The sequence below is a fragment of the Taudactylus pleione genome, unplaced genomic scaffold (assembly GCF_031769625.1).
Source record: "Taudactylus pleione unplaced genomic scaffold, aTauple2 ptg000250l, whole genome shotgun sequence".
In the NCBI taxonomy this organism is placed as follows: domain Eukaryota; kingdom Metazoa; phylum Chordata; class Amphibia; order Anura; family Myobatrachidae; genus Taudactylus; species Taudactylus pleione.
Window position 1 is genome coordinate 6137501 of NW_028284652.1, and position 25015 is coordinate 6162515.

Consider the following 25015-nt stretch of genomic DNA (forward strand, 5'->3'; position numbering starts at 1 on the left):
CTTTCGGGCCATGACCTAGTCAGTGCGGCTAAGCTCCCGGCCGCCAGCCAGACTAGACTGCGCCAGCGAAGTGACTGCGGCTGCGAAGCTCCGGGCAATAGCCCTGCCAGGCCGCCCCTGGGTGTGCTTCTGCCTTTAACTTACAGATGGAGTCAGACCAAACCAATTGAGCATTGGGTAAGATCAGGGTCTGCAATAAAACATCATGTGTGTCATGTTGAATATGACAGTGTTACAGAAGGGTTATAAGCGACGGTACTGTGCATAATGTTATTGCAAATATCATGTACATGTAGACTATCCAGTTTTAGCACTTGTTTTATGAACATCACTGTGGAGAAATATGGTATAGACTGTTTCAGTTAAAATAATTATCTTATGGGTTCCACGCTATACGGATGACTGAATCATTAGCCTGAGGCAGAAGGTAACGTGGTCCATTTTTCTCCTTTCCCAGTTCATGACCTGCTGTTTTGGAGAGATGTGAAGAAGTCTGGAATGGTTTTCGGAGCCTCAATGGTGCTGCTCTTGTCATTGGCAGCCTTCAGCATCATTAGTGTTCTTTCCTATTTCATTTTGTCCCTGCTGACCGTCACAATTAGCTTTCGCATCTACAAATCTGTCATGCAAGCCGTCCAGAAGTCTGATGAGGGACATCCTTTCAAGTAAGAATATTGTCTAAATATATCTTCTTTCTCCAGCCAGCAATCACATTCCAGTTACAATGTACATGTCACTTTGTGGATTTTCTACATGTTTCTGGACGGCGGTCTCTGTGACACTTTCTGACATTCCAATTAGAAGTGAGAAGTGTCAGCTTGTGTTCTTTATCTGTGTGATAAATCCTAATTCGGCACACTTCCAAACACTGAAAAGCAAGCTTGTTTTTTTTAGTCTCATGCTGTGTGATTTCATATATTTTCTCAGTAAGTTATGTCACTGAAATATTGCAATGAACAAGGCTGTACGCAAGCCCCCAACATCTATGCAGTGTTGGGGGACCAGGTACAGTTTTGTTCCATTCCTGGTCTCTGTAGATTTATTCCTTATTGTGAAATGTCTGGAGTGTGGTGATCATGTTACTAGGAGCCAACTCACAGGGTCAATGGATACATTCTGAAAGGAAACATGACTTACAATGTAGCTGTTAGATCCATTTTTGCATTAGTTCTACCAGTGTTGATACATACTAGGGGGGCTATGTACTAAGCTTTGGGGGGAGTGAGAGAAAGTGGACGGAGATAAAGTACCAACCAATCGGCTCCTAACTGTCATTTTTTCAAACGCAGCCTGTAAAGCGCGTTAGGAGCTGATTGGTTGGTACTTTATCTCCATCCACTTTATCACTATCCAAGGCTTAGTACATAGACCCCTTGTTAGGACTAGCATACTAAGAATGGGGCAAGAAACTTCTGTTACTCTAGTTTATGACTTCGGGGCTTTTGGTCTACTGGGAATTTCCTGGTGATAGTTACTTATCAGATTTGTCAGAGAGTATGACCGTTCATTTTCCCAATAAAACGTATCCAAGTTATTGGTTGCTAAGTACACTGTTTTCATTTATTTATATATTGTTGTCTGAATTTTGTACACCCAGCCTTTAATATATGTGGTTTAACAGGTCTTTACTGGAAAAGGACATCACTCTGTCCTCTGACAGCTTCCAGAAGATGCTGAATGCGTCCCTTGTTCACGTCAACCGTGCTGTGAAGTACATCATGAGACTCTTTCTTGTGGAGGATCTTGTAGATTCATTGAAGGTGAATAACCTTATTATACTGGTGGGACTACAAAGCGAAAAGCATAGCTTCATACAGGAAGAGACCAAAATGATTATCTCTGGCTTACAGAAATCTATTTTTTAGTCCATGTATTTTAAGTCTAAGATGGGTTTACTCTTAACAGATCCAATATGTATGTGTAATTAATTACATTTTTTATTAAATAGCCTATTAGAGTATACAGGTCACAGAACTCAGACAGGGTACATTTTCGTTTTTGTTTAATTTTATGCTGTATTTTGAGAATTATAAATTGACATCACTACTCTTACATATTTGTCAAACATGTAAAATATATAGAATACTTAAACAATAATCATATAAAGGTCCTGACTCTAAATACCCAGTGGAACATGCAATGACTTGATTAATCAACAAAATAGAATATAGGTATAATTAGTTTAAATTAGTCCATGATCACATTTTAAAAGGAGAAAGTTAAATACCTAGAGCCACTATATCAAAATGTATTCTGCTGACATAATATTGTAGTAGGAATCCATCTAATGAAAATACCAGTAATACTGTAGGTCATGAAGACAAGACATAGGACATTCCACATGATAATAAAGGCCCCCATACATCCGCAATCTGAAAACCACAATTGAACAATTTGAAGATATATTGCCCGATTTTAGGATTTCCCAATCTAGCTATCTGCACCTATACATTACAGATCTTTTTCAGTGATTTGCAGATCGATTGCAGCAACCACAATTCTGCCAATCTTGAAAGGCCAATCATTTTACTAGTAATGGTCTGCAAATCTGCTGATCATGTCCATACACTAGCAATCTACAGCCCCAATCCATCTGTGAAATCCAACATGTTGGACAATCTGATTTAACAATTCCAATCACTTTTTGGTTGCAATCTGCTATCTGTGAAGCCCATACATTGCAGATTTTTATACACAATCGATTACAAATTGCTGAATTGCCACAATCGATTGCTGATGTATGGGTGCCTTTTAAGGCAATAAATGATTAATGAAAACTTAATTATTATAACACGTGAATATGTTGGACTTTGATGCAAGAACATATAGAAACCTTCTGTAAGTGTGAATAAAGCTGCATACACACTATGGGTGTGTGACTCTGAGCATGCTCATGTAATAAGGAGGTGGTATATTGGTCAGTCTGCAGTGTAGTAATAAGCACTTTCCATGCGTGGCTTTTCTACTTACTTTGTTCATTCTCTCCAACCAGCTTGCCCTTCTTATGTGGCTGATGACCTATGTAGGAGCTGTGTTTAATGGCATCACACTTCTCATCCTTGGTAAGATCCTGTTGTGCAATTGTGCAAATTACTAATCGCACCTGGGTCAGTGACTAATTTTTTCATTTTATTTGTCTGTCTGTAGGGGTCCTGGTTGCATTCAGTGCCCCTGTTGTTTATGAGAAATACAAGGTAAGTTAAGGGGCCGCTGAACCTGGTCTTCTAGTTTAACATATATTTTTTCCCGCCTTCACCAGACACATTGCTAACCAAATAATTTAACTTCCTTCTCAATAAGAGAACTTAAGGAGGAATGAATGGGTGGGATCCCGACCATTCACACAGCTGAGCACGTTCCACACTTCTTCCTACACCGAGGGCCCGATTAATAGCTGGTAGAAAATAGGTGTGAATGACTGACTGTGCATGCAACAATAGCATATTTCTGCACATATGCAGAGCCATAGGGGGGAGTTATTGACTTGGTTGGTGAAGGTGGGAAATGTTTATAATAAGTTTTAAGTCCAGCATACCAGCTGCTTTGGAACTACACATCCCAGCATGCCCTGCCACAGTTTTAGCATGCTCTAATAGCAGGACATTCTAGTTTGTGTAGTTCCACAACAGCTGGAGTGCTTTATTTTGTATAAAACATTTTCTTTTGGTATATGTGTGTGTCATAAGATCCTGTCTCCCTTTATCACTCATAACTTGTGCCGGTTCTATTCCCTTTTCCTGAATATGCTGTTTCCTTCCATGGTCTCCTCCTCTTTCTGCTTCTGACAGGTACAAATTGATCACTACGTGTCCCTGGTGCACAGCCATGTGAAATCCATAACTGAGAAGTAAGTACTGCATGAGATTTGGGGTCAGCATTTTAAACCAGGCTTAAAAATGAACTTGTGCACTACTTACACATGCAAGAAACCTTTACCATCCTGAACCTAACGTGGAGAGTGACCGCTCCACTGGGAGAATGATCCTTTGAAAAATAGGAGAGTATGATAAGGAAGCAAATGTCACCCACATTTTCTGTATCTATGGATTTTGCTTTAATACCATATTCTTAACTGTGTATGTGGAGGCGTTCCAATATTAAGACCCATGTCATGGTTATACATTAGTGTGATAAATTAAATAAACATTTATTTTTAAGTCTTCAATGTTAAAGCCATTTCATAGTTTCTACATTCACTTCTGGATCGCTGCCGGTCTTCATGATGTAGAGATCTTCTTCACAGTCATGAAACAATGTCCCAACTAAGCTGCCTCACTATCAGGGCTCCTTCCCTGGTGGGTTCTGAATGGGAGCATTGATGGAAGGAAATATTGGAAAGCATCTAAAACCATTAATCTGTAGGTTGGCTTGGTTCAGGACTCAATGGAAGAAATATGTAATTCAATGTGAATGATCCTTTTACACCATACCTCTCGCAGTAGAACAATACACCTGCCTCTCTCTCAGACAAGCACTCAATACATTAAGGACCTCATTCAGAGGCGGTCGTTAGTTGCAAGCGGTCGCACTGAATCAGGGCGGCCACTTGCATCCTGAACGACCGCCTCCTTGTCGATCGTTAAGCTGTGGGTTAACAATCGACCAGGTTGATGGTCACGATGGTGATCACCATCGCGACCATCGGGGCTTACGACCAGGTTGGGTCTGGGCACTCATAAGCCCCAGGGAGCTTTCTGCTCTGATGGAGCAGGAAGCTCCCCACTGACATCACTGATTATGTCAGTGCGGCCGCCCACAAAACGGTAGGCGTTCGTTAAGGAACGCCTCCGTTTTGGAAACCACCCCCCAGGCCCGCCTACCAAACGGGGCGAGCTGTCGATCAACATCGAGAGCCGCCCCTTTGGTAGCGAGCTCCGGAGCGACAGCTTCTCTGTCGCTCCGGGGCTTGCGCACGTGCAGTGCGGCCGCCACGCATGTGTAGGACTAACCATCGAGTCGGTTACGAGCGCATTGGCGCTTACGACCGACTCTGAATAAGGTCCTATATCCCTAGACTGTGAATGTGCTTGCAGTCTGCTATTTAAATAGCAGTCCATACTTTCTGTGTGAAATACACAGCCCTGGCATCCAGGTCATAAGAGTGTTAATAGCGATCACAGTTGTATGTCAATCACATGTGTAACATACTAACTTTATATAATATATATATATATATATATATATATATATATATATATAATATACTGTCTTGGCAAATGCTTGTCCAGTATTTGTCAAAACTGTCATTTGTTTAGTTACATTGTTTGTTACATTAATGGTTAGATCACTGTTGCCAGTTGCATGATAGAGGGAAATGTAAAATGTACCATTGCCTGATAAGCCTGTGCCCTAAAACATCCCCCTGAGAATCAGATCATTTAGCAAAGTTTCATACTCTGATTGCTCTGCTGCAAGGACATTTACAAATATTCATTCTGCATAGATCATTTACAGGAGATCCATGTAAAGCTTCCATTTTGTGCAGTGTTCTGCAATGTGACTGCAGGATGGCTTGTAAAAACGATCAATGTCCATTTCTATGCTCACTTATTATCTGTGTGTATTTATACGCTAGGGTTCATATTAAGCATACTTCTCTACACCTGTAATAGCGGACAGTTTGCTGATTTATTATTTAGATGCCAGGGTTACTTGTACAGTACATGGGCTGATAACATGAGCTGATATTCTGGGAGTTTATTGAACCAGTAGGAGGTAGAATGTACGGGGTTACTTATCTCTCCTGTGTTGGACTGGCAGCTACAATCACCCAGGAGACGGCTGCCTGATAGGAGGTGTAAAACCTGTATAGATTTGGTATTTCAGTTGTATACGTTTAACCAGCCACTTACCTGGTATGGTTGCTTGAGATGCCATCACAGGTGGGGGGATAATGCTAGACATCCCCCTAGGTGTATTTATTCATTTAGCTACAATAGTGGAAAATACATTTCTACGCATACATTTTTAACCTGGTTCATTCATTTAGGAAATTTTCATTTTCTAATGATTTTGTTTAGAATATTAAAATGAAACCTAAATTAAATGTTTACTTATCTACTTACTAAGAATCTCTCCCCCCACCCTTTGCAGGATCCAGGCCAAGCTGCCAGCGGCATTGAAGAAGAAAACCGAGTGAAGGAGCAGGAGGCTGGGTGGGCTGTGGGAGGGTGTGAAAATATACACTGGCTACGTATCTCATTACTACTCTGTAACTTGTCTGCCTTTATGTAGCTCACAGGAACTGTTTGTATGCATGACTTCATGTATACACACATGTATGCGTCTCCTCTCTGGTAGAAAGAGGGTGTCTGTGTCAGCGTTGGCATGGATTTTAAAAGTTGTTTCTGTTTGTCTAAATACTGGAGATGAGTAGGGATCCAGCAACCCATTATTCTAGTTCCTGCACCTTGCACAGTCCCCTCTCTTCTGTCACTGTCACTCCCTGGTACTCATGCGCCCCCCTAAGGGTATTGTAGGAACAGCAAGTTGTATTTGGCCACTACAGAGTTCTTTCTCATGCTCCCCACATTCATTTCTCCTTTACATGTTCTTGTTGGTCTCTAATTGCCATCCCTCCTGCCTATGTCACACTGTTCCTGGTCTGGTTTCCCTTCATTTACACACTTTTTCTCCATCCTTTTTTCTATATGTTTTATTCAAAGTAATTAGTACGATTTCCACTCTCTCTGCGCTCTGTCTTCATGTCGTCATACATATGCTCAGTTTGATCACTGTTCTGTACCACATATTGCCACATGAATTAATATATTGGCGTTTCTTACACCACAAAACTTTATTTTTACGTAATGCACAATTTAATTTATATATTTCTTGTCTATACGAAGTGAAAATTAATCAAAGAAATGTTTGAGTCACATAACTAAAGCGTCTGCAAGAGATGCTTATGTTCTTGGGAAGCAGTTATCTCCCTATTCGTCTCCCTGCCCATGTCATATCATATATATTGCACCCCCGACTGTAGGAGAGAGACCAATTTCCCATGTTGCATAGAACAAAGCTATTTTGTCCCTCAGGGATACAAATACGGAATGTGTTGTTTCAGAGGTAAGTTCATTGAATGCAGGTCCGCATGCTACAAATACACACAAACATGTAAAACAAAAGCCTGTAGCAAATATTTACGTGGTCAAAAGAGGACAGGCTAAGATGGACGTGTGGGCTTCATTGGCACTAGGAGGACCACTCTTCACTTGGTAGACTTTTTTTTTTTCAGCAATAGTGATTCTTTGTCTCTTCATCATTAGGGAACAGGGCTAGAAAGGTCACTAATTCTCCATGTGCTTCGGCACTTTCTCAGCCCCTGTACACCAACCTGTGCTGTGGTATTGGATTGCAAACCATGTAAATGGCTGTTGTGTTGGGGGTATACTTTTTGAATTAGAAGATGCATTAGTCCTGTAGCAGGGTGGGTCGTTTTATTAATGTGATTTGTGTTGCACTGAGCTTTCTAACTATTCACTGTGTATCAATGTTGTTTAAGAGATAAATGCTTTATTGTTATTTTAAGACTGGAGGGTCGCAAGCTAATGAAGTATTCACTAATAAGTCTGTAGCTTATTAGAGCATAAAGAATGTTTTTATTTTTGGGGTGTCAAACGAAAACTTTTTTTTTTTTTCATTTTCTGTGGAACAAAATTCTATATATATTGCAAATACATGTGGTATTATTAAAAGGAGTAGGACACGTATTTTTGGTATGTCTGATTTGTCCTCTGGGAAACCTGTATATTAGTACATACATACATACATACATACATACATACATCATACATACATGCATGCATCGGAAGAACACCTACTACTAGAAGTGACACAAATGAAGCCATCTGGAAACATTGCATCCAGCGTTTCTGTGACACGCTACACATTGAGTCCATTTCTTAAATGGTACAAAAATATTGTACATAAGATGGTATCTCATCTTTCCAAGTACAGCAATGTACCATTACAATTTGATTCACAATATAATTCCTATGTTACATTATTATTATTTACATAGCGCCATCATGATACACAGCGTTTTGAAGAGAATATTTAATCATTAACTATTCTAACTTTCTGGGAAGTAACCAGGGGCGTTTCTAGAGAGGAGGGGGCCCTTGTGCAGTCTCCGACACGGGCCCCCTCCTCCACCCGGCAGCGCAATGAGCTGTGCGCAGCCAGCACCGGAGTTATAGATTCTACGCACTAGAGTGCCCAGAGTCTACAATGAATGCAGAGGTCACTGGGAAAATCCCGCACCGACATGGGACTCCGGACAGGTAAGTAATATTAAGGGTGCAGGGTGTGCGATGCGGGGCCCCGTGTTCCCCACACACCCTGCACTCATTATAGATACGCCCCTGGAAGTAACCCTTTAGGAAGGTGTCGCATAAAAATCCCCAGTAGGGAGGGGGATTTCCCACCTAATGCACTCTCCCTGTGGCAGAGTTAAACAGACACTAGTCTCCTTGGAAACTGGAATGTTCCATGCTTCCCCCATAAACTCAGTGAACTACATATTGAGGTAATCCAGCCTAAATCACCTTCACGTGTCTGAACACCAGATTTATTAGGTTTTAGGAGCAGGTAATTCATCTTCTATAATGAGGATTGAAGAAACTGCCCCTGCTAGAGAGGAACATTCACTGAGGAATGACGCTCCTCCTCTCGGAGATAGGCCCAGAAGGAGAATCTTGTGTATCCTCAGCCTCCTCAGATTATACTTATATCAGACTCTGAAAGCAGGGTGGACTGAGAGGATGGTGCAGTCCATTTATATGCTTAAACGCCTGATGCCTTATTCACCTGTAACATCTGCAGATAGTTCAGAATCTGGCTTTTAGCAGCTACCTGAGTGGACATAACCCTCCATCCAGGAGGGATGTATGAGAGGAGGAAACATAGCAGACTGTAATCACTGTAGGAATCCCAAGTGGGAGGCAGTGTGGGGGCTGATAGCGGTCCACTAACTGCGTCACAACTTGAGACCAGGGGAGCATATTTAATGTGACCCCTGTACAGGTGATGGCAAGGTTGACTGTTGTGGTGTATAACAATCAACACACAGTCCATCTTGTATGAAAACCTGAGAGGCCTACTGCACAGGGTTTACGTGAAACCAGCCCAGGGACGACAGTCTCCTAATTCCCTAGACATGGGAAATATTTGTAAGTAACCTACAACAATTGTAGGATTAACAATGCCAGATGACCCCCTTCATAGAAAAAAAAATAAATGTGAAGAACTCTAACTCCTTACACCGGCAGTTTGGTGGTTAGGAAGAAACAAAGTAAAAACTTTTTCAACAGTAGCATAAGTCACATAAAATCTTTGCAAAAGGGCATTAAAATCAATTGCCTAAACACATCAGTTTGGTAGGATCTACCTGCATATAACATATTTGCAAATAGGCACTAAATTGCGGTCATATTAGTAGGATATAAGTGCAATGCATACAAAATGGCTTTGACACCTGTCAAACCGTAACGCAGGTGTCCTAAGGCGAGATCAGGGAGGACAGAAACCTCCCGTGGAGCAGACGGGCAAAAGTTGGTTGGATTCCAGTGCTATATACAGCACCTTGGTAGGAAAAAGATATGTTCTGAGATGGACCAAATCGATCCATCAGCCAGCACTAAACTGCAGCTCCCCTAATTAATTAGGGGAGGGGGGATGGGCAGCACAGTCTTCACAAGTATAGACAACAATAACATATAAAAACACAAGTATATGTGAAGTACAATTTAACCCCTTCATGCACCTGGGGGTTAATTGGAGCAGTTCCCTTAGTCATATAAAGGCAACAATGTAATGTGACCACCTTCACACATATCTAGTAAATGTGAAGTACAGTTCTAAAAAATTTTTCGAAAATAAAGTCTGTATAACAGACAGCAAAACTTAATGCATTTAATCAATATATTTGCAGTAGGCTCTTAATCAACTACAAAATGCACAAACAGCTTAGTAGGATATTGAGCTCTGTATAACCTTGCCACCAAAGGAGAGGTATACAGGGCCATGATCTGGGAAAAGAAGCGCAAAGGGGTTCCTGCCCAGGAGCTGATAGGCTGGACTAATGTGGCGACTCCTTGTAACAGTGACCACATAATCTATTCTGTATGAAATCCTGAGGGGACAAGCCCGCCTGCCAGGCTATACATGGCACCAGCACAGGGGCTTTCGCCCCCTGCTTCTCGTTTTCTTTGGACATAATATCCCTAATGTTATGCAAAGTAATATACAATGTGACAGCGTTTCACACCCAAAATAACCCCACACACCTGAAGCAAAGGGCTTGTGAGGAGAAACAGCAGTGATGGTTATAACTGAGTTATTCAGGAATAAAAAAAGGCAGTATAACACACAGCAGACTTACACAAGTCACATACTTATACTTATAGTCACATACTTATACAAGTCACATACATATATAAAGATATATACAGTGTGTGTGTATATATATATATATATATACATATACACACACACACACACTAAGCTCTTAGCCTTTTTTTCTACTTCAGGGTCCATAGGGGGTCCACAGGGTTGACCTTGGGGTTATAGCTGGAACAGGATCCATGGGCACCACACAGTTAAGCTTTTAGCTCCCAGGATGCACTTGGGTCCTCCTCTATACCCCGCCCCCGAGCCACAGGCACCTCAGTGTAAGCTGGTGCCCGGCCGGAGTCGGTCACCGCGCAGGGGGGCTGCAGGAGCAGCCCCCAAAAGCTTTTATTTTAAGTTAAATTTTATTTATTTTTAATCTATTTTTACTACAGACGGCAGCGAAGGGCTGTCTGTACAGACGCCCACGCTGCCGCTCTGATCCCCGACTGGCGCCGCGACGCCAGTACTGATCTGGGGATCGCGGCGGGAGGACAGAGTCCGTACTAGCCGGACTCTGTCTACCTCCCAGGACTGCTGCCGGAGTCGCCGGGGATTCAGGTAAGCCGCGCGTCGCTGGCTAGCGGCGGCGCGCGGAATGCCTTAAATGCAGTCCTTTAGCCTCCGGTCCGGGGGACAGACCGGAGGCTGCTGGCAGTGGCGGCGGGCCCCCCCATAACCCGTGGGACCACTAGACCACCAGGGATAACCGGCAAGCGGGAAGCCAGCATCCCTGGGGTTATGGCCAGCCAGGGGAGGAAGCCTTCCCTGTCAGCGGCTCCTGCCCTCAGCTCAGCGCGCCTTTCAGCACGCAGTCTGGCGTCGCTGAGCTGCAGTTACACGGCCACTCCTCTGAGGTCTCCAGCGGCCATTTTCCCAGTGGCAGCGCAGATCTCAGGGAGCACGCGGACCGGTCCCCCTGTGTACCTCTCCCCTGATTAAGGACAGCGTACACAGCACTATAGCCCTCCCAGACACTGAATCTGGGCAGGTTGATTGTAGTGTAAAGGTGCAGTGAGTATATCTTCCTGCATGGTATGTGACTTTTTGCTAGTGCTGCCTGTCTGTGCTTATTTTCCGCTTACTGTCAGCTTATACCTATCCATATACTTCTCCTACAAACCCTGCAGGTGTGTGGGGGAGGGGCGTTTCTACTGACCTCACTTATATAGATCACGTATTTGTGAGGTCCGTCACATACAGTTGTGTGCTACTCAGTGCCATATTGTGGGCTGTTGTTCAGCACACCGGTGAGTGCGTTTTACTTCTACCCTGGTGCCAGATATATAATATATTCTGTCATGTCAGACGAGGAGGTTGAGCTCTCAGTGGCTCCGGTGTTGGCCTCCTGCGGACGCTGTTCTGCAGGAGTAGATAGGGAGGATTTGTCACAGGATGGCCTGTGTAGTCGATGCCAGGCTCCAGGCCCATCCAGACCTTCTCTGGCGCAGGAACCACCGTGGGCGATGTTTTCTCAAGTGCTGGTGTCTATTGCGGACCGTCTGTTGGCCCCGACTGCTCTCCCTACTAGGGCGGTGCCCCAGCCGACCATCCCCCATTCCCCGGGTGTCCCGCAGTTATTGCGGAGTCCTCCTGGGTCTCAATCAGTTGGTCCCTATGCGGGGTTGCCTATGTATATACAGGCTTCCCCTGTGCCGCAGCAGCCTGTGGTACCTTTTCAGGCCCCTATGGCGACGCCTCCACCATGGGTGGATGTGCTCTCCAACTCCGTGCAAAATTTGGCGGCCGCTTCCTCGGCTTTTCAGTCAATGTTGCAGACTGACATGCCTTCTAGGATTTCTAAACGCCCACTCATGACACGGGCTGCTCAGGTATCGGACTCAGAGGGTTCCTCAGATGATGGGGAGGTCCCTGATGACACTGACTCGGACGCCTCGGTCCAGGAAATGGATACCAAGTCGTCCATTAATGTGCGAGCACTAGTTAGGGCGGTGCGAGCTATTCTTCTTATAGAGGATGAGGCACCGGTTCCTAGGTCGAAGTTTCCTAGTTTCAAAAAAACTAAGGTGGCTTCTGCGGTGTTTCCCCTGTCGGATCAGTTGACGGATCATATGGCGGTAGCTTGGCAGGCGCCCAGTAAGAGATTCCTTCCTCAGAAGCGGTTGGCTTCTAATTACCCCTTCCCTGAGGCACATTGTAAAAAATGGGAAACTCCACCGGCGGTGGATTCCCATGTCACCCGTTTAACTCGGGGCGCCACCTTACCATTACCGTCGATATCCTCGCTGAAGGATCCCACGGACAGGAAAGTTGAGACTTGCTTAAAGTCTATTTACTCCCTCTCCGGGGCGGTGGCCCGACCGTCCATGGCCATTTCCTGGGTGGCCAAGGCCATTGAGGGGTGGGCCAATGCATTGGAAGATACCTTCCCGGACGACGCTCCGGATGTCCAGCGGGCGTTGTTGGGACAAATGAGGGACGCCGCTTCTTACATTGGAGAAGCTTCTTTAGATGCTAGTCTGCTGACCTCGCGGGTATCGGCTGCAGCGGTGTCTGCCCGCCGATCCTTATGGTTGCGGTCCTGGAGAGCGGACTCTGATTCAAAGAAAGGTCTGGAGGCCTTACCTTTCAATGGGGAATTACTATTTGGTCCGGACTTGGACAAAATAGTGGACACCCTGGCTAAGTCCAAGTCGGCCTTCCTCCCTTCGGCGGCACTGCCTGCTAAGGTTCGGAGTTCGGCTTTTCGTTCCTTTCGGGTTCAGGGTAAGGCGAAAGGTCAGTCCTTCCCGAGACAGTCTGCGAGTAAGACGGCCTCTAAACCCAAGAAGCCAGCCTGGAGTGCTCGGCGCCCTTCTTCCAAGCAGGAAGATAAACCTGCGGCCTGATGGGACGGGCCTCCCTCTGGGGGACCTCAGAGTGGGAGGCCGACTTCTTCTATTTGCCCAGTGCTGGCACAATACCACCACGGATGCCTGGGTTCGAGAAGTGGTCTCCCAGGGGTACGCCCTGTCTTTTCGGCACAGACCACCCCACCAGTTTTTCTGCACAAGTCCTTCTCAGAACAAGACCAAGGCGTTACAGGTTCAGGAGGCTATAGAGTCCTTGCTGAAAGCAGGGGTCATTGTTCCCGTTCCTCTATCACAACGAGGGACGGGGTATTATTCGTCTCTGTTTCTGGTACAGAAACCCAATGGTTCTCATCGCCCTATCCTCAACTTGAAGTCTCTGAACAAATTCCTCAGAGTTCCCAAGTTCAGGATGGAAACGTTACGTTCCATCATTCTGGCGATGGAACCGGGGGATTACATGGTGTCCCTGGACATCCAGGACGCCTACCTCCATGTTCCGATAGCATCTTCACACCAGCGGTATCTGAGGTTCGCTATCCTTCAACACCACTATCAGTTCCGGGCGCTACCCTTTGGTCTCTCCACGGCACCGAGGGTGTTCACGAAGATTATGGCGGTCATGGCCGCACATCTTCGGAACCAGAATGTACGGCTGCTGCCGTACCTGGACGACCTCCTGTTGCTGGCGAGCTCCCCGGAGGTACTGCTTCAACATCTCCACCTGACGATCGCTTGCCTGCAAGCACACGGGTGGTTGATAAATTGGAAAAAGTCCTCTCTGATTCCATCACAGCGGATGGTTCATTTGGGAGCCCTGCTGGATTCGCGTCAGCAAAGGATCTTCCTGACTCCGGAGAAGGTCGCCTCACTACAGCTGCGGATACGCAGTTGCCTGAGCCGTTGCCGCCTGTCGGTCCATTCGGCTATGAGAGTTCTGGGGTCCATGGTGTCGACATTCGACATGGTGGAATTTGCCCAGTTCCATTCCCAGCCCCTGCAGGGGCTGATTCTATCAGAATGGAACGGGTTACCTCACCGGATCCGCTCTCAGGTGCTGGTGTTGTCTCCGGACGTTCGGCTATCTTTGGCTTGGTGGCTTCAGACAGCTCATCTGGTCGAGGGGCGCCCATTTTGGATCCCGGACTGGCTCCTGCTCACGACGGATGCCAGTCTCCGGGGTTGGGGGGCAGTGACCGGCTCTTTGTCGCTTCAGGGTCGTTGGTCAGCGGAAGAAGCACTTCTCCCCATCAACATCCTGGAACTGCGGGCAGTATACAAGGCCCTGCAGTCGTCCGGCCCCGCTCTTCACGGAAGGGCGGTACAGGTGCAGTCCGACAACGCCACCACGGTGGCGTATATCAATCACCAAGGCGGAACTCGCAGTCAGGCAGCGATGTCGGAGGTGTCTCGTATCCTGTCTTGGGCGGAGGGTCACATTCCAGCGATCTCGGCGGTCTTCATCCCCGGAGTCCTCAATTGGGAGGCGGACTTCCTCAGCCGTCACGACGTGCATCCCGGGGAATGGTCGCTTCACCCAGAGGTGTTTCAGCTACTCGTGGACAGGTGGGGACTGCCGGAGCTGGACTTGATGGCCTCCCGTCACAATCACAAGTTGCCCGTTTACGGGTCAAGGACAAGAGACGCAGGTGCAAGTCTGGTGGACGCGCTGTCGGTGACATGGACGTTTCACCTGGCGTATCTGTTTCCTCCGATATCCCTGCTTCCTCGGGTTCTGCGGAAATTCAAGCAGGACGGCGGCATGCTCGTGCTGGTAGCTCCGGCGTGGCCCAGACGTCCTTGGTACTCCGATCTGAGGAGCCTCTCCATCGACGCTCCGTACCTTCTTCCTCAACGTCGGGACCTGTTGTCTCAGGGGCCCTGCCTTTACCCGGATCTGGGTCGGCTGTCTTTGACGGCGTGGCTCTTGAGACAGCCGTCTTGAGGTCTCGGGGCTTCTCCAGTTCGGTTATTGGTACGATGCTCAGGGCACGCAAGCCTGCTTCAGCACGGATTTATCACAGAGTGTGGCACACTTACTTTCAGTGGTGTGAGTCCAGACTTTATGATCCTCAGGTGTTCCGAGTTTCTAGGATCTTGGAATTTCTTCAGTCAGGATTGGATCTCGGCTTACGCCTTGCATCTCTGAAGGTTCATGTGTCCGCCTTGTCCGTGTGGTTTCAACGGCGGATTGCAATACTACCAGACGTTCACACCTTTTTCCAAGGTGTTCTCAGGATCCAGCCTCCCTTTGTGCCTCCTGTGGCTCCTTGGGACTTGGCGGTGGTGCTACGGGTCCTGCAGGGTCCTCCGTTTGAGCCTCTTGAGGCGGTGGAGCTCAAGTGGCTGACATTTAAGATGGTTTTTCTCCTGGCAATTGCTTCGGCCAGGAGGGTGTCTGAATTGGGGGCGCTTTCCTGTCGCCCTCCTTTCCTGATTTTTCACCAGGACAGAGTGGTGCTCCGCACTCGTCCTGAGTTTTTGCCCAAAGTGGTCTCGAAGTTCCATATTAATCAGGAACTTGTTGTGCCAGCTTTTCAGTCCCCTGATCTTTCAGCTGGTGAGACTTCCTTAGATGTGGTCCGGGCGCTTAGAATTTATGTAGACCGGACGGCTTCGGTTAGGAAGTCTGATTCCTTGTTTATCCTCTTTGGTTTTCACAAGAGGGGTTGGCCTGCCAACAAACAAACGTTAGCCCGTTGGCTTCGTTCCGTTATTTGTGAGGCTTATGCACAGGAGGGCTTACCTGTGCCAGCCTCTGTTAAGGCTCATTCCACTCGTTCTGTGGGTCCCTCTTGGGCTGCTAGACGTGGCGCTTCTGCTGTTCAGCTGTGTAGGGCGGCCACTTGGTCTTCAATTCAAACGTTTTTGAGGTTCTATGCGTTTGACACCTTTGCCTCTCAGGATGCATCCTTTGGGCGCCGGGTACTCCTTTCAGCACAGGAGCGTCCCCGCCCTTAGTTGTACTGCTTTGGGACATCCCCAAGGTCAACCCTGTGGACCCCCTATGGACCCTGAAGTAGAAAACAAGAGATATGGTAAGAACTTACCTTTTGTTATCTCTGTTTCTACGAAGTCCATAGGGTCCACAGGGCGCCCGCCCTGACGCACCTGGCTTCAAATGGGCTGTGTGGCTGGTCACCGGTTTTCCGTCTCCTATTGCTGTGAGTATGGTTTCTTGTGTGTTCCAGTCTTCCTTCTCTCTGTTCCATATTCTCCTCCGGCCTAGGCTGCTTACCAACTGAGGTGCCTGTGGCTCGGGGGTGGGGTATAGAGGAGGACCCAAGTGCATCCTGGGAGCTAAAAGCTTAACTGTGTGGTGCCCATGGATCCTGTTCCAGCTATAACCCCAAGGTCAACCATGTGGACCCTATGGACTTCGTAGAAACAGAGATAACAAAGGTAAGTTCTTACCATATCTCTTGTTTTTCTGTTCGTAGTTGACTGAGTAAGATATTGAGCGCTGTATAACCTGGCCATCCAAGGAGAGAGGTATACAGGGAGACTAACCAAGCCTCCTGAGATCTGCAGCCACCGAGAGTACCTGAGAGTGGTCTCTGGCCATCTTATATAATAGGGAGGCAGGTAGAAGCAACCCAGACGGAGGAAACCTCCTCTCTGGACCAGCGTCTGGGTTGAGGGAGGAGCTGCTGGAAAGAGCGTACCTCCCCTAAGCTGTATAGATCCACCAGGCCCCACTGATATATACATGGCCGCCGCCATTATCATTCCCGGCTGTCAGGAGAATCTCATGTCCTGGTGGTTTAGTTGGGGAAGCAGTTTACCTGGAGCCTTACAACAGCGGCCTCAGGCTGCTGGAGGTACAGACTTCCACGTGGTTCCCAGCCATCAGCGGACCGTGGGGAGCCACCTTACCTGCATCCTCGGTGTCTCTGACTGCAGTCATGGGCTCAGCGCTCACGTCGCTGACTCCCGGCAAAATCGCTGTCCCCTCACTGATGTTGCGGCGTCGGCAGGGGTGGACTGAGCAGCAGCATGGGCGTCCATTTGGACGCCTAGTGCTGTTTATTCATAAGGAAAAAAAGAACTTGCTTGGGACTGCTGAAGCAGCCCCCTGTTCACCAGGTGCACTTCTGCGCAAACAAAAGACTGAAGGCCTGTAGCCAGGGGAGGTGTATATATATATATATATATATGTATATATGGCGAAGGACCCAGTGCATTCTGGGAGCTAAAGGTTGTAACTGGTGCCTGGATCACTCCAACCACATACTCCAAGGTAATTCCTATGGACCCCGAAGAAGAAAGAACTGCAGTACTACATGGAGTCGGGATAAGACCATCCTTGAATCCAGTCAAGGAAGCAAGGGTAAAGGATGTGTGACTTCCTGTGTTTCACTATCTGGCCCATGGTGGAGGAACATGATGCAGCCAAGTACCAGATCTCTCCAGTAACAAGAACACAGGATGGCCCAACCTGAAAAAAAAAGCACAGTTCCCCATTTTAAAAACAAAAACTTGGCTAACCAATATTTATAGCAGAGAGCAGGCCACCCCTACCAAACAGGGAAAACAAATGGAGGCTACTTTCTGCAGGTGATACATTTTTTTATGATGTTCCTCCTAGTGAAGGAACAGATACTGCAGTTGCCTACACTAAACAAAAGGCAATCACAAAAAAAGTCTTAACCTCCTTAAGACTTCCCATTATACACTTACTTGCTGGTTAATAAATAGCGGGAATGGCACTTGATCTTCTGGAGTGAAAAGCCAAAACTCAAGAGTAAATGGGTAATATTACACTCAAGACGCAGACGTTTCTATATTTGTATGTCACACTGATGTTTAGCGGGGGCACATTTAAAGTAAAAAAAGCTGGAATGGATGCAGAATGCCCGACAGTGGCCCCCATAGGAAAATAGTGAGCCTTGAGGTTGACCACGATAAGCATAGGTTTCACAGCCGTTTATATTATTGTTATTATTACATTTTATTTATAGGGCGCCACAAGTGGTCCGCAGCGCCGTACATACAGTAAAGGGTACACATAACATTACATTACAATACAGTAACCAACTTATAAACAGAGCACAAGTAACAATTAGCAACACAATTCTCCATACACAATACAGCTGGGAAGGTGAAGGCTGTCATAGAAGTGCTAGAGAAGAAGGCTGTGAGACAGTGGGGAGGAGGAGGACCCTGCTCCTAGGAGCTTACAATCTAGGGATATATATATATATATATATATATATATATATATATATATATATATATATATATATATATATAGGCTTTACACCACTCCTGTATTACTCACACAGTTAAATGTGGGCCAATCACATTGCTTGGTATTTTAAACATACAGCAAGAGGGAGAAATGGAAAGAAAGTCGCACTAGCAATATAACTGAAAAAATAAATAAATGTTGCCACTATGTATGATTTATTATTTATGATCTATTAATAGTTATTGTATTGGGATAGCAAAATGGCTACTGACAGCCATTTCTATTCATGGTTCTTATGTGTGTATCAGACATGAAGTGGTGTATCAGGCATGAAATGGTATAGGAATGTGGAAAGCAGACAGGCCATAAATCCACAAGGCGTTGTCTACTGCAATGTACGCTTGCGTTAAGCTTTAGAAAGTCCTCATCAGTAGTTAACCAATAAAGTAGTTTGAAGTAGGTTTATGCCCATATTAGTAAGAGTTAGATGGGTATGCAAGTAGGATACTATATAAGCAAAGAACAAAGAAGCTGCCAGTGGCCTGCCCTATGCCTGGACCAGAGACTGCAGCTGGTGGCCAGGATATTGTTCGTTCCAGCTCTATTCTGAGAGGAGGCTCCTGGATCGTGTAACCATCTTATATTCCGAAGCTAAGTAACTATTATTCTTCCATATCTTGTTATCTGTTGTAATAAATTATATCTTTTTTCAAGATACTGGTTTGTGTGGCTTAATTAACCTTCTGTATCCAAGAACCTTATCTCGTTCCACCGGGAACAGTTATGTTTTAAATCCTTATAATATTTTCATTTCTATACAGTGCTCACCTAACAGAGTTATTTCCCCTATATCTTAATTATTTAAACACATTGTTTGGTAGTCAGAATACTTGGCAGTCCATCATTTTGGTGCCAAGACAACACGGGTAGGCAACTTCTGTACTTCATATAAGACATATGTCTATTAGATCTGGAGAATTAAATGCATCATTTATTAGTTAATTTTACAATTTGATCCCTCCCCCATCAGATTCTTCTAGGCCCTTGCTCTCTAGTAGACCATTAAGGCTTCTAAGTTCAGGGGTGATGATCCCGGTTCTTTTGGTTAACAAGGAAGGATATTACTCAGATTGGTGTTTGATTCAGAAGCTAGAGGAGTTTCATCGCTGTATATTGAATTGGAAATCTCTCAACAGGTTTGTCCAAGTGCCCAAGTTCCGTATGTACACTCTACAGTCAATTATGCTGGCAATGGAACCTGGGGATTTCATGGCCCTGGGCATACAGGATGCATATCTGCATGTACCTATTGCCAGGGGTTTCTGAGTTTTGCTGTTCGTCAGCAACATTACCATTGCCCTTTGGTCTGTCCACAAGCCCCTCGGGGGTTTACCAAGATAATGCAGTCATGGCTACTCTTCTCAGAAGGAGTCAGGATACTGCCATACTTGGCGACCTCGATATTGGTGCAGTCTCCGGAGATTTTACAATGTCATCTCCAGCTGGCCATTGTCTGCCTACAGAAGTATGGCTGGATAGTCAATTGGAAAAGGTATTTATTTCTCCAACACAACAGATGGTACATCTGGGGGCACTACTAGGATTCACTGGTACAAAGGATCTTTCTACCAGGGGACAAGATTGCTGCGTTACAATGCGCAAATTGCTCCGCCATCAAGGAGTGTCAGTTCACTCAGCAATGCAGGTCCTGGGGTCCATGGTATCCACCTTCGAACATGGTGGTATATGTCCATTTCCATTCCAGGCCCCTGCAGTGATAGAGTCTGTCTCAGTAGGACGGTCAGTATCATCTGGTAAGGTCTGATGTGGAGTGCCGGAGCGCTCGGCTGTGTAGCCGTTCCCGGCATCCCGGTTAGGTATGCCAGAGCGCTCTGCAATCAGTGCTGTTTAGCTGATACCATTGTCTCCAATGGAAAAGCGAGATAACAGGAGGGTGTTTAGTAGATCACAGCAGGCAGTGATGCAATAGCAAATGACGTGTGCTCAATGTAATAGCACCTTGACGCGTTTCTCCGGGTTTAAATCTCCCAGTTTCTTCAGACGGAGGGCTCTTTGCCGTTGGAGACTGTGGTATCATCTAAACTGCATTGATTGCGGAGCGCTCTGGCATACCTAACCGGGTCGCTGGGTACAGCTACACAGCCGTGAACTCTACATCAGTCTCCTCAGGAGTGTCCACAGTGTGAGACGAATACGCCCTGCTGCTTACCCGTGTTGCTCTAATGCTGGCTGAAAACACTGCTTTGAGAGTGGTGACTCTGGCAGTCAGAGCAATGTGGATTTTTACAGACACAGCCACACAGCATGGAGAAATCACTTGCTGACAAGTGGGACCTGGCTCTATACATTGGACTCTTTGGCCACACGAGAGGTGAGATCACAGTATTAATTTGGGACTATCTTACTGTCCTGGACTGACTCGCATGAAACTCTTCAAAGTCTTTTTATATGTGACAAAAACTTTCACAATTGTGGCTTATCACAGTACGGCAGAGTATTTTATTAATTACCACATTGTTTATTGTTAGTGTGTGTCTTTATTAAATTGTATTTTTATTTTTTTTTTGTCCAATAGTGCTATCTAGTTTTTTCCTTTTGCTGTAATTGCCCCATACCAGTAGAGATGAAAGGGATGCCACAAATTTGACAGGAAATATAGTGTGAGAGGAAATATAAAATTACTGCATTAAGATAGCACAAAGGAGTATGCGGAATCCCTTCACTTCAAACTTTAAAAATATGATCATGGGGTGGCCTTTTGTTAGGGAATAACAAATAAAACACTCCAAAAGTGGGAGTATGCTGTCAGGGATGTATTGAAGATTGACAGCAAAAGAATAAAAGTGCTGAAGATGATATATATTGTGACACAGTCAGGATAGAGGTCCCCCTCCTGGGGTAGATGGACCCCCTCTTTACACACACCGCAGCCGGAGAAACAGGACACAATTCTGGGGTTCTCGTACAAGCTGGTCGGAGCCAGTCTTTATTGTGCCAGGTACATAAATAAAACAAAACATAAACAAAATCCTAACCCATCTGGGTTCTAACCAGACAGTAAGTTCCCTCACTATCAGAACACTAAACCAAATCCCCGTCCACAGTACCTTCTGGTTTACAGCCAAGAGTGTCTCAGAACAAGGTAACCTGTGGCCTGCTCTCCCAGGTATGAGACACTCAGCTACAACTGAACTCAGCTTAAATCAGCCAGTTCCAGGTGTAAGCCCTAATGAGCCTGCTACCAGGTTGAAAGGCCCAAAACCTGGAGTGGCCTGTGGATAGAGCCCTCCCTCTCCTCACATCCACCCCCCCAGGACCCAAACCAGCTTTTCCAAAAGCCGATACTTTGGTCTGTTTACAAAACAGACTTCTCCTGGAGGTTTTTAGAACACATAGGCAAAAAACCTAGGACAAACGTACCTACCATTGACCACTTTTACCATTGCTTCTATTACTATATATATATATATATATATATATATATATAATAAAAACCACCAGCTGTCTATGAAAAGTATCACAACGGAGAAAGTGGTACATCATTTGTGACCACTATTCAAATGCAGACCTACAACGACAGCCATTTAGAAACACACTGGCCATGTCTGTCCACATGTAACATTCTGGTAATTGCTACAGATAGCTTGTTCAAGACCATATAATCAGAAATATAAGTATGTCTCTGGGTCTGATTCAGATGTGGGTGCTAATCGCATCTCTGCTCCAGTGGATCTGAGAAGATATACAAATGTCGCAGCCACCATCTTTTGACTCTGATGTATGCGCAGACAGAAAACATAGGCCGTTTGCGACCAAAATTGACTCTGCTTCCACCTCTGACTCAGGACCTATGGCAGCTGATTTGATGACATTTTTTCAATCCATGCAGAAGAAAGCTAAGTAATATAACTGGCAAAAAAGAAGATTTGAGTGCCACGACTAAAGTCATTCAATAAGCAAGAAGCATTTAGTTGTAACATGATTCATTTACATAGACTTACAATACTCTGCTTTTTTATTTATTTTTTTTGCTTAAAAAAATCAGCATTACCATGAGTCATTTCATCCCTTTTCAGGACAGCATCTACATAGGGCTATTCAGCCACATAATCTGAATATCATTGAGGTTCAAGTGCAGGGTCGGACTGGCCGATGGGAAATCCCAGGTGGGCCCCACAGCCTGTGCACTTGATTTGTATATAGTTACTCTCTTAGAAGATCAATTAATTTGGCAGGACCTTGGATGAATGTGGATGCTTGGTTGCTTTTATACAAACTACACAAAGATTCCCTCTCCTGCCAATCAAAGTGGGCTGTCATGACACAACCCTATCCTCTTCTCTTGTTGGCTATTCTGCATTCCCGGGACTATGGTGTATTCACGACAGTGTATTTACTGTATACATTTATAAGTGTTCACACTTCTGTACTGGTTATGCAAGCCTTGGTGGTGGCTGGGCCCCGAACACACCATTTGCCCTTTAATCCCCAGTCAGACACTGATCATGTACATATCTTGGCCAGCAGTGGATACCTGCGAATAGGCTTTTTCTTAATATAAAGTAAGAAGACATGTGCCATGCACAAGGCTAGGAAAGAACTGAAATGGTTCATGGAATTCATGTTAAAGCAGTATGCTTCCTGGCCATAAGATATCAATCTAAATGAACATCTGTAGTAAGAGATTGAATGAGCTTTTTGAAGTACAGATTCATTATTAGCGTAATTTGGAATAATTACTGGACATTGCAGTAGAAGTGAGCTTGCAGTTATGTGGTGGCCATTCTGATTGTTAATGGGAGAGCAGTGTTCTATTTCATAGGTGTACATAATCAAGTAGTCACTCTGGGCTTTAAATCGTCTGTAGGTGTATTTACTGGGGACATGTGCCACTATTTACAGCTGCATGTATCTTGCAAAATTTACTTTATTACCTTCAATACAGATGGGGTAGAAGAAGTCCTCTTCCAGGGCTCTTCTACTCCACTCCCTCATCTAGATCGTGACTCCTATATTACACTATCCTGGCAATCAAGATCTAGTATATACAAACAGCACTACACAGTTATGGGCAATCCATTTTATAAACAAAAGGTTCATTTTGGCTCAGTCAATAATTTACGTCTTTATCCTATGTGGAAGTCATTTGAGTGGCCCAGTAGCCCTGGAGGAGGACTTCCTGTTGGTCCCAGCTGTTCCCTCATTAAATTGATCTGCTTTTACAGTATTGTGATCCTCCTATCTATACATTAAGTGCATTTCTATATCTGATGGATCGGGCAGGGAGATGTGAAACATGTTAAATAAATGAGTACTGCAGTGTGCAGCTATGAACTCTTCTAATCATTAACTTCATAATAATACATAATTTTGAGAAATCATCCTAAATCGCAGTAAACTTTCCTTTGTCCTCTTGGACTTAAAAGTCTTGTAAGAAGACATTATCTTAAAATAAGGACCCTAGACCCTTCCAGGTGTCATCAATCTCATGCATAGGGTGATACAAATGCAGCATGCTAGTGTATTAACTTATTGTCAGACATGCAATCATAAGTATTAAAAGTGAATCCCAAAATAAAGCTTACTGCTATCGCGGACGATGTCCTCTTATATTTCTCCAATCCCTCAGTTTCTCTGGGCCCGATATTTCTATTTTACAGGTCTTTGAAGATGTTTCTGGCTTTTCAGTTAATTTCACTAAGTCTACAGCCCTCTGGTTGGGAACCTCTGGCTCTCTTGGGCCTTGGGCGCAGGATTTACCTATTTCTTGGGTGGTGGATCAATTCACCTACTTGGCAGTATAGACTCTTCATAACCCTTGTCATCTACGCCCTTAATTTCACCCCTGCTGTAAGAGCCATGTTGGTTGAGCTGGATGGATGGAGGCATCTCCCCTTGTCGTTTATGGGCAAAGCTAGCCTCATTAACATAATTTCCTTCCCTAGACTGTTATATCTAATACAATATTTATCACTTATTGTACACCAACTATCTTTTCCGCAAGTTGATCTGGCATGGCCAGCGACCTAGGATCAGTTTCTTAAAATGACAGCAGTCTAGTACTAATGATGGCATAAACTTCCCTAACCCTGTGCGTTATTCCCATGCCTTAATATTATGATATCTCACTGATTGCACAGTCAGGATATGTATGCTAATTTTTCCTTGGAAAGGGAATTCCTGGGAAGGGGGGCATCTCACCAGTTTTCTACATTTACATGATCAAGACATCCCACTCTATCTCAGGGATAACCCACTTCTTCTGCAGAACTAGGACATTGGGCTCTTCCTTCTACGTAAAATTATTTTTCTTCCCGTTTATTGCTAATCCCAAATTTCAAAATGGCCAGGCTACTTATTCTATTACTATTTGGTGGATCAACGGTGTGTTTAATGTGGGAGTTCTGGTACATGTCACCATGAGGAGGCCTCTCACATTCCAGGAGGTGATAATCAATTTTGGAGTTTTAGAGGCATACCCTCAAGCCCAATTAGTATTACTTTCATGGCTTTCTCTGAAGCAGATTGACAGAATCTCCTGAACATGCTGTTGCAGCATCAACTTCTACCCAGAAAGGCAGTTTCTATATACTATAGCCAT

At 45.2% G+C, this 25015-nt stretch overlaps 1 protein-coding gene across 5 annotated transcripts in view; it reads left to right on the forward strand.

The window, feature by feature from the left end:
- The window catches only part of RTN3 (reticulon 3), a 49595-nt gene extending 41883 nt beyond the window's left edge, over positions 1 to 7712 (forward strand). For all 5 annotated transcript variants that reach the window (XM_088480041.1, XM_088480040.1, XM_088480044.1 and 2 more), the window contains 6 exons: positions 458 to 665; positions 1622 to 1760; positions 2993 to 3062; positions 3148 to 3194; positions 3789 to 3847; positions 6094 to 7712. In XM_088480041.1, the coding sequence (XP_088336167.1) occupies positions 458 to 665; positions 1622 to 1760; positions 2993 to 3062; positions 3148 to 3194; positions 3789 to 3847; positions 6094 to 6139 (569 nt within the window). In that variant the 3' untranslated portion in view covers positions 6140 to 7712. The remainder of the gene's footprint in view (positions 1 to 457; positions 666 to 1621; positions 1761 to 2992; positions 3063 to 3147; positions 3195 to 3788; positions 3848 to 6093) is intronic.
- Positions 7713 to 25015: the final 17303 nt, after the last annotated feature.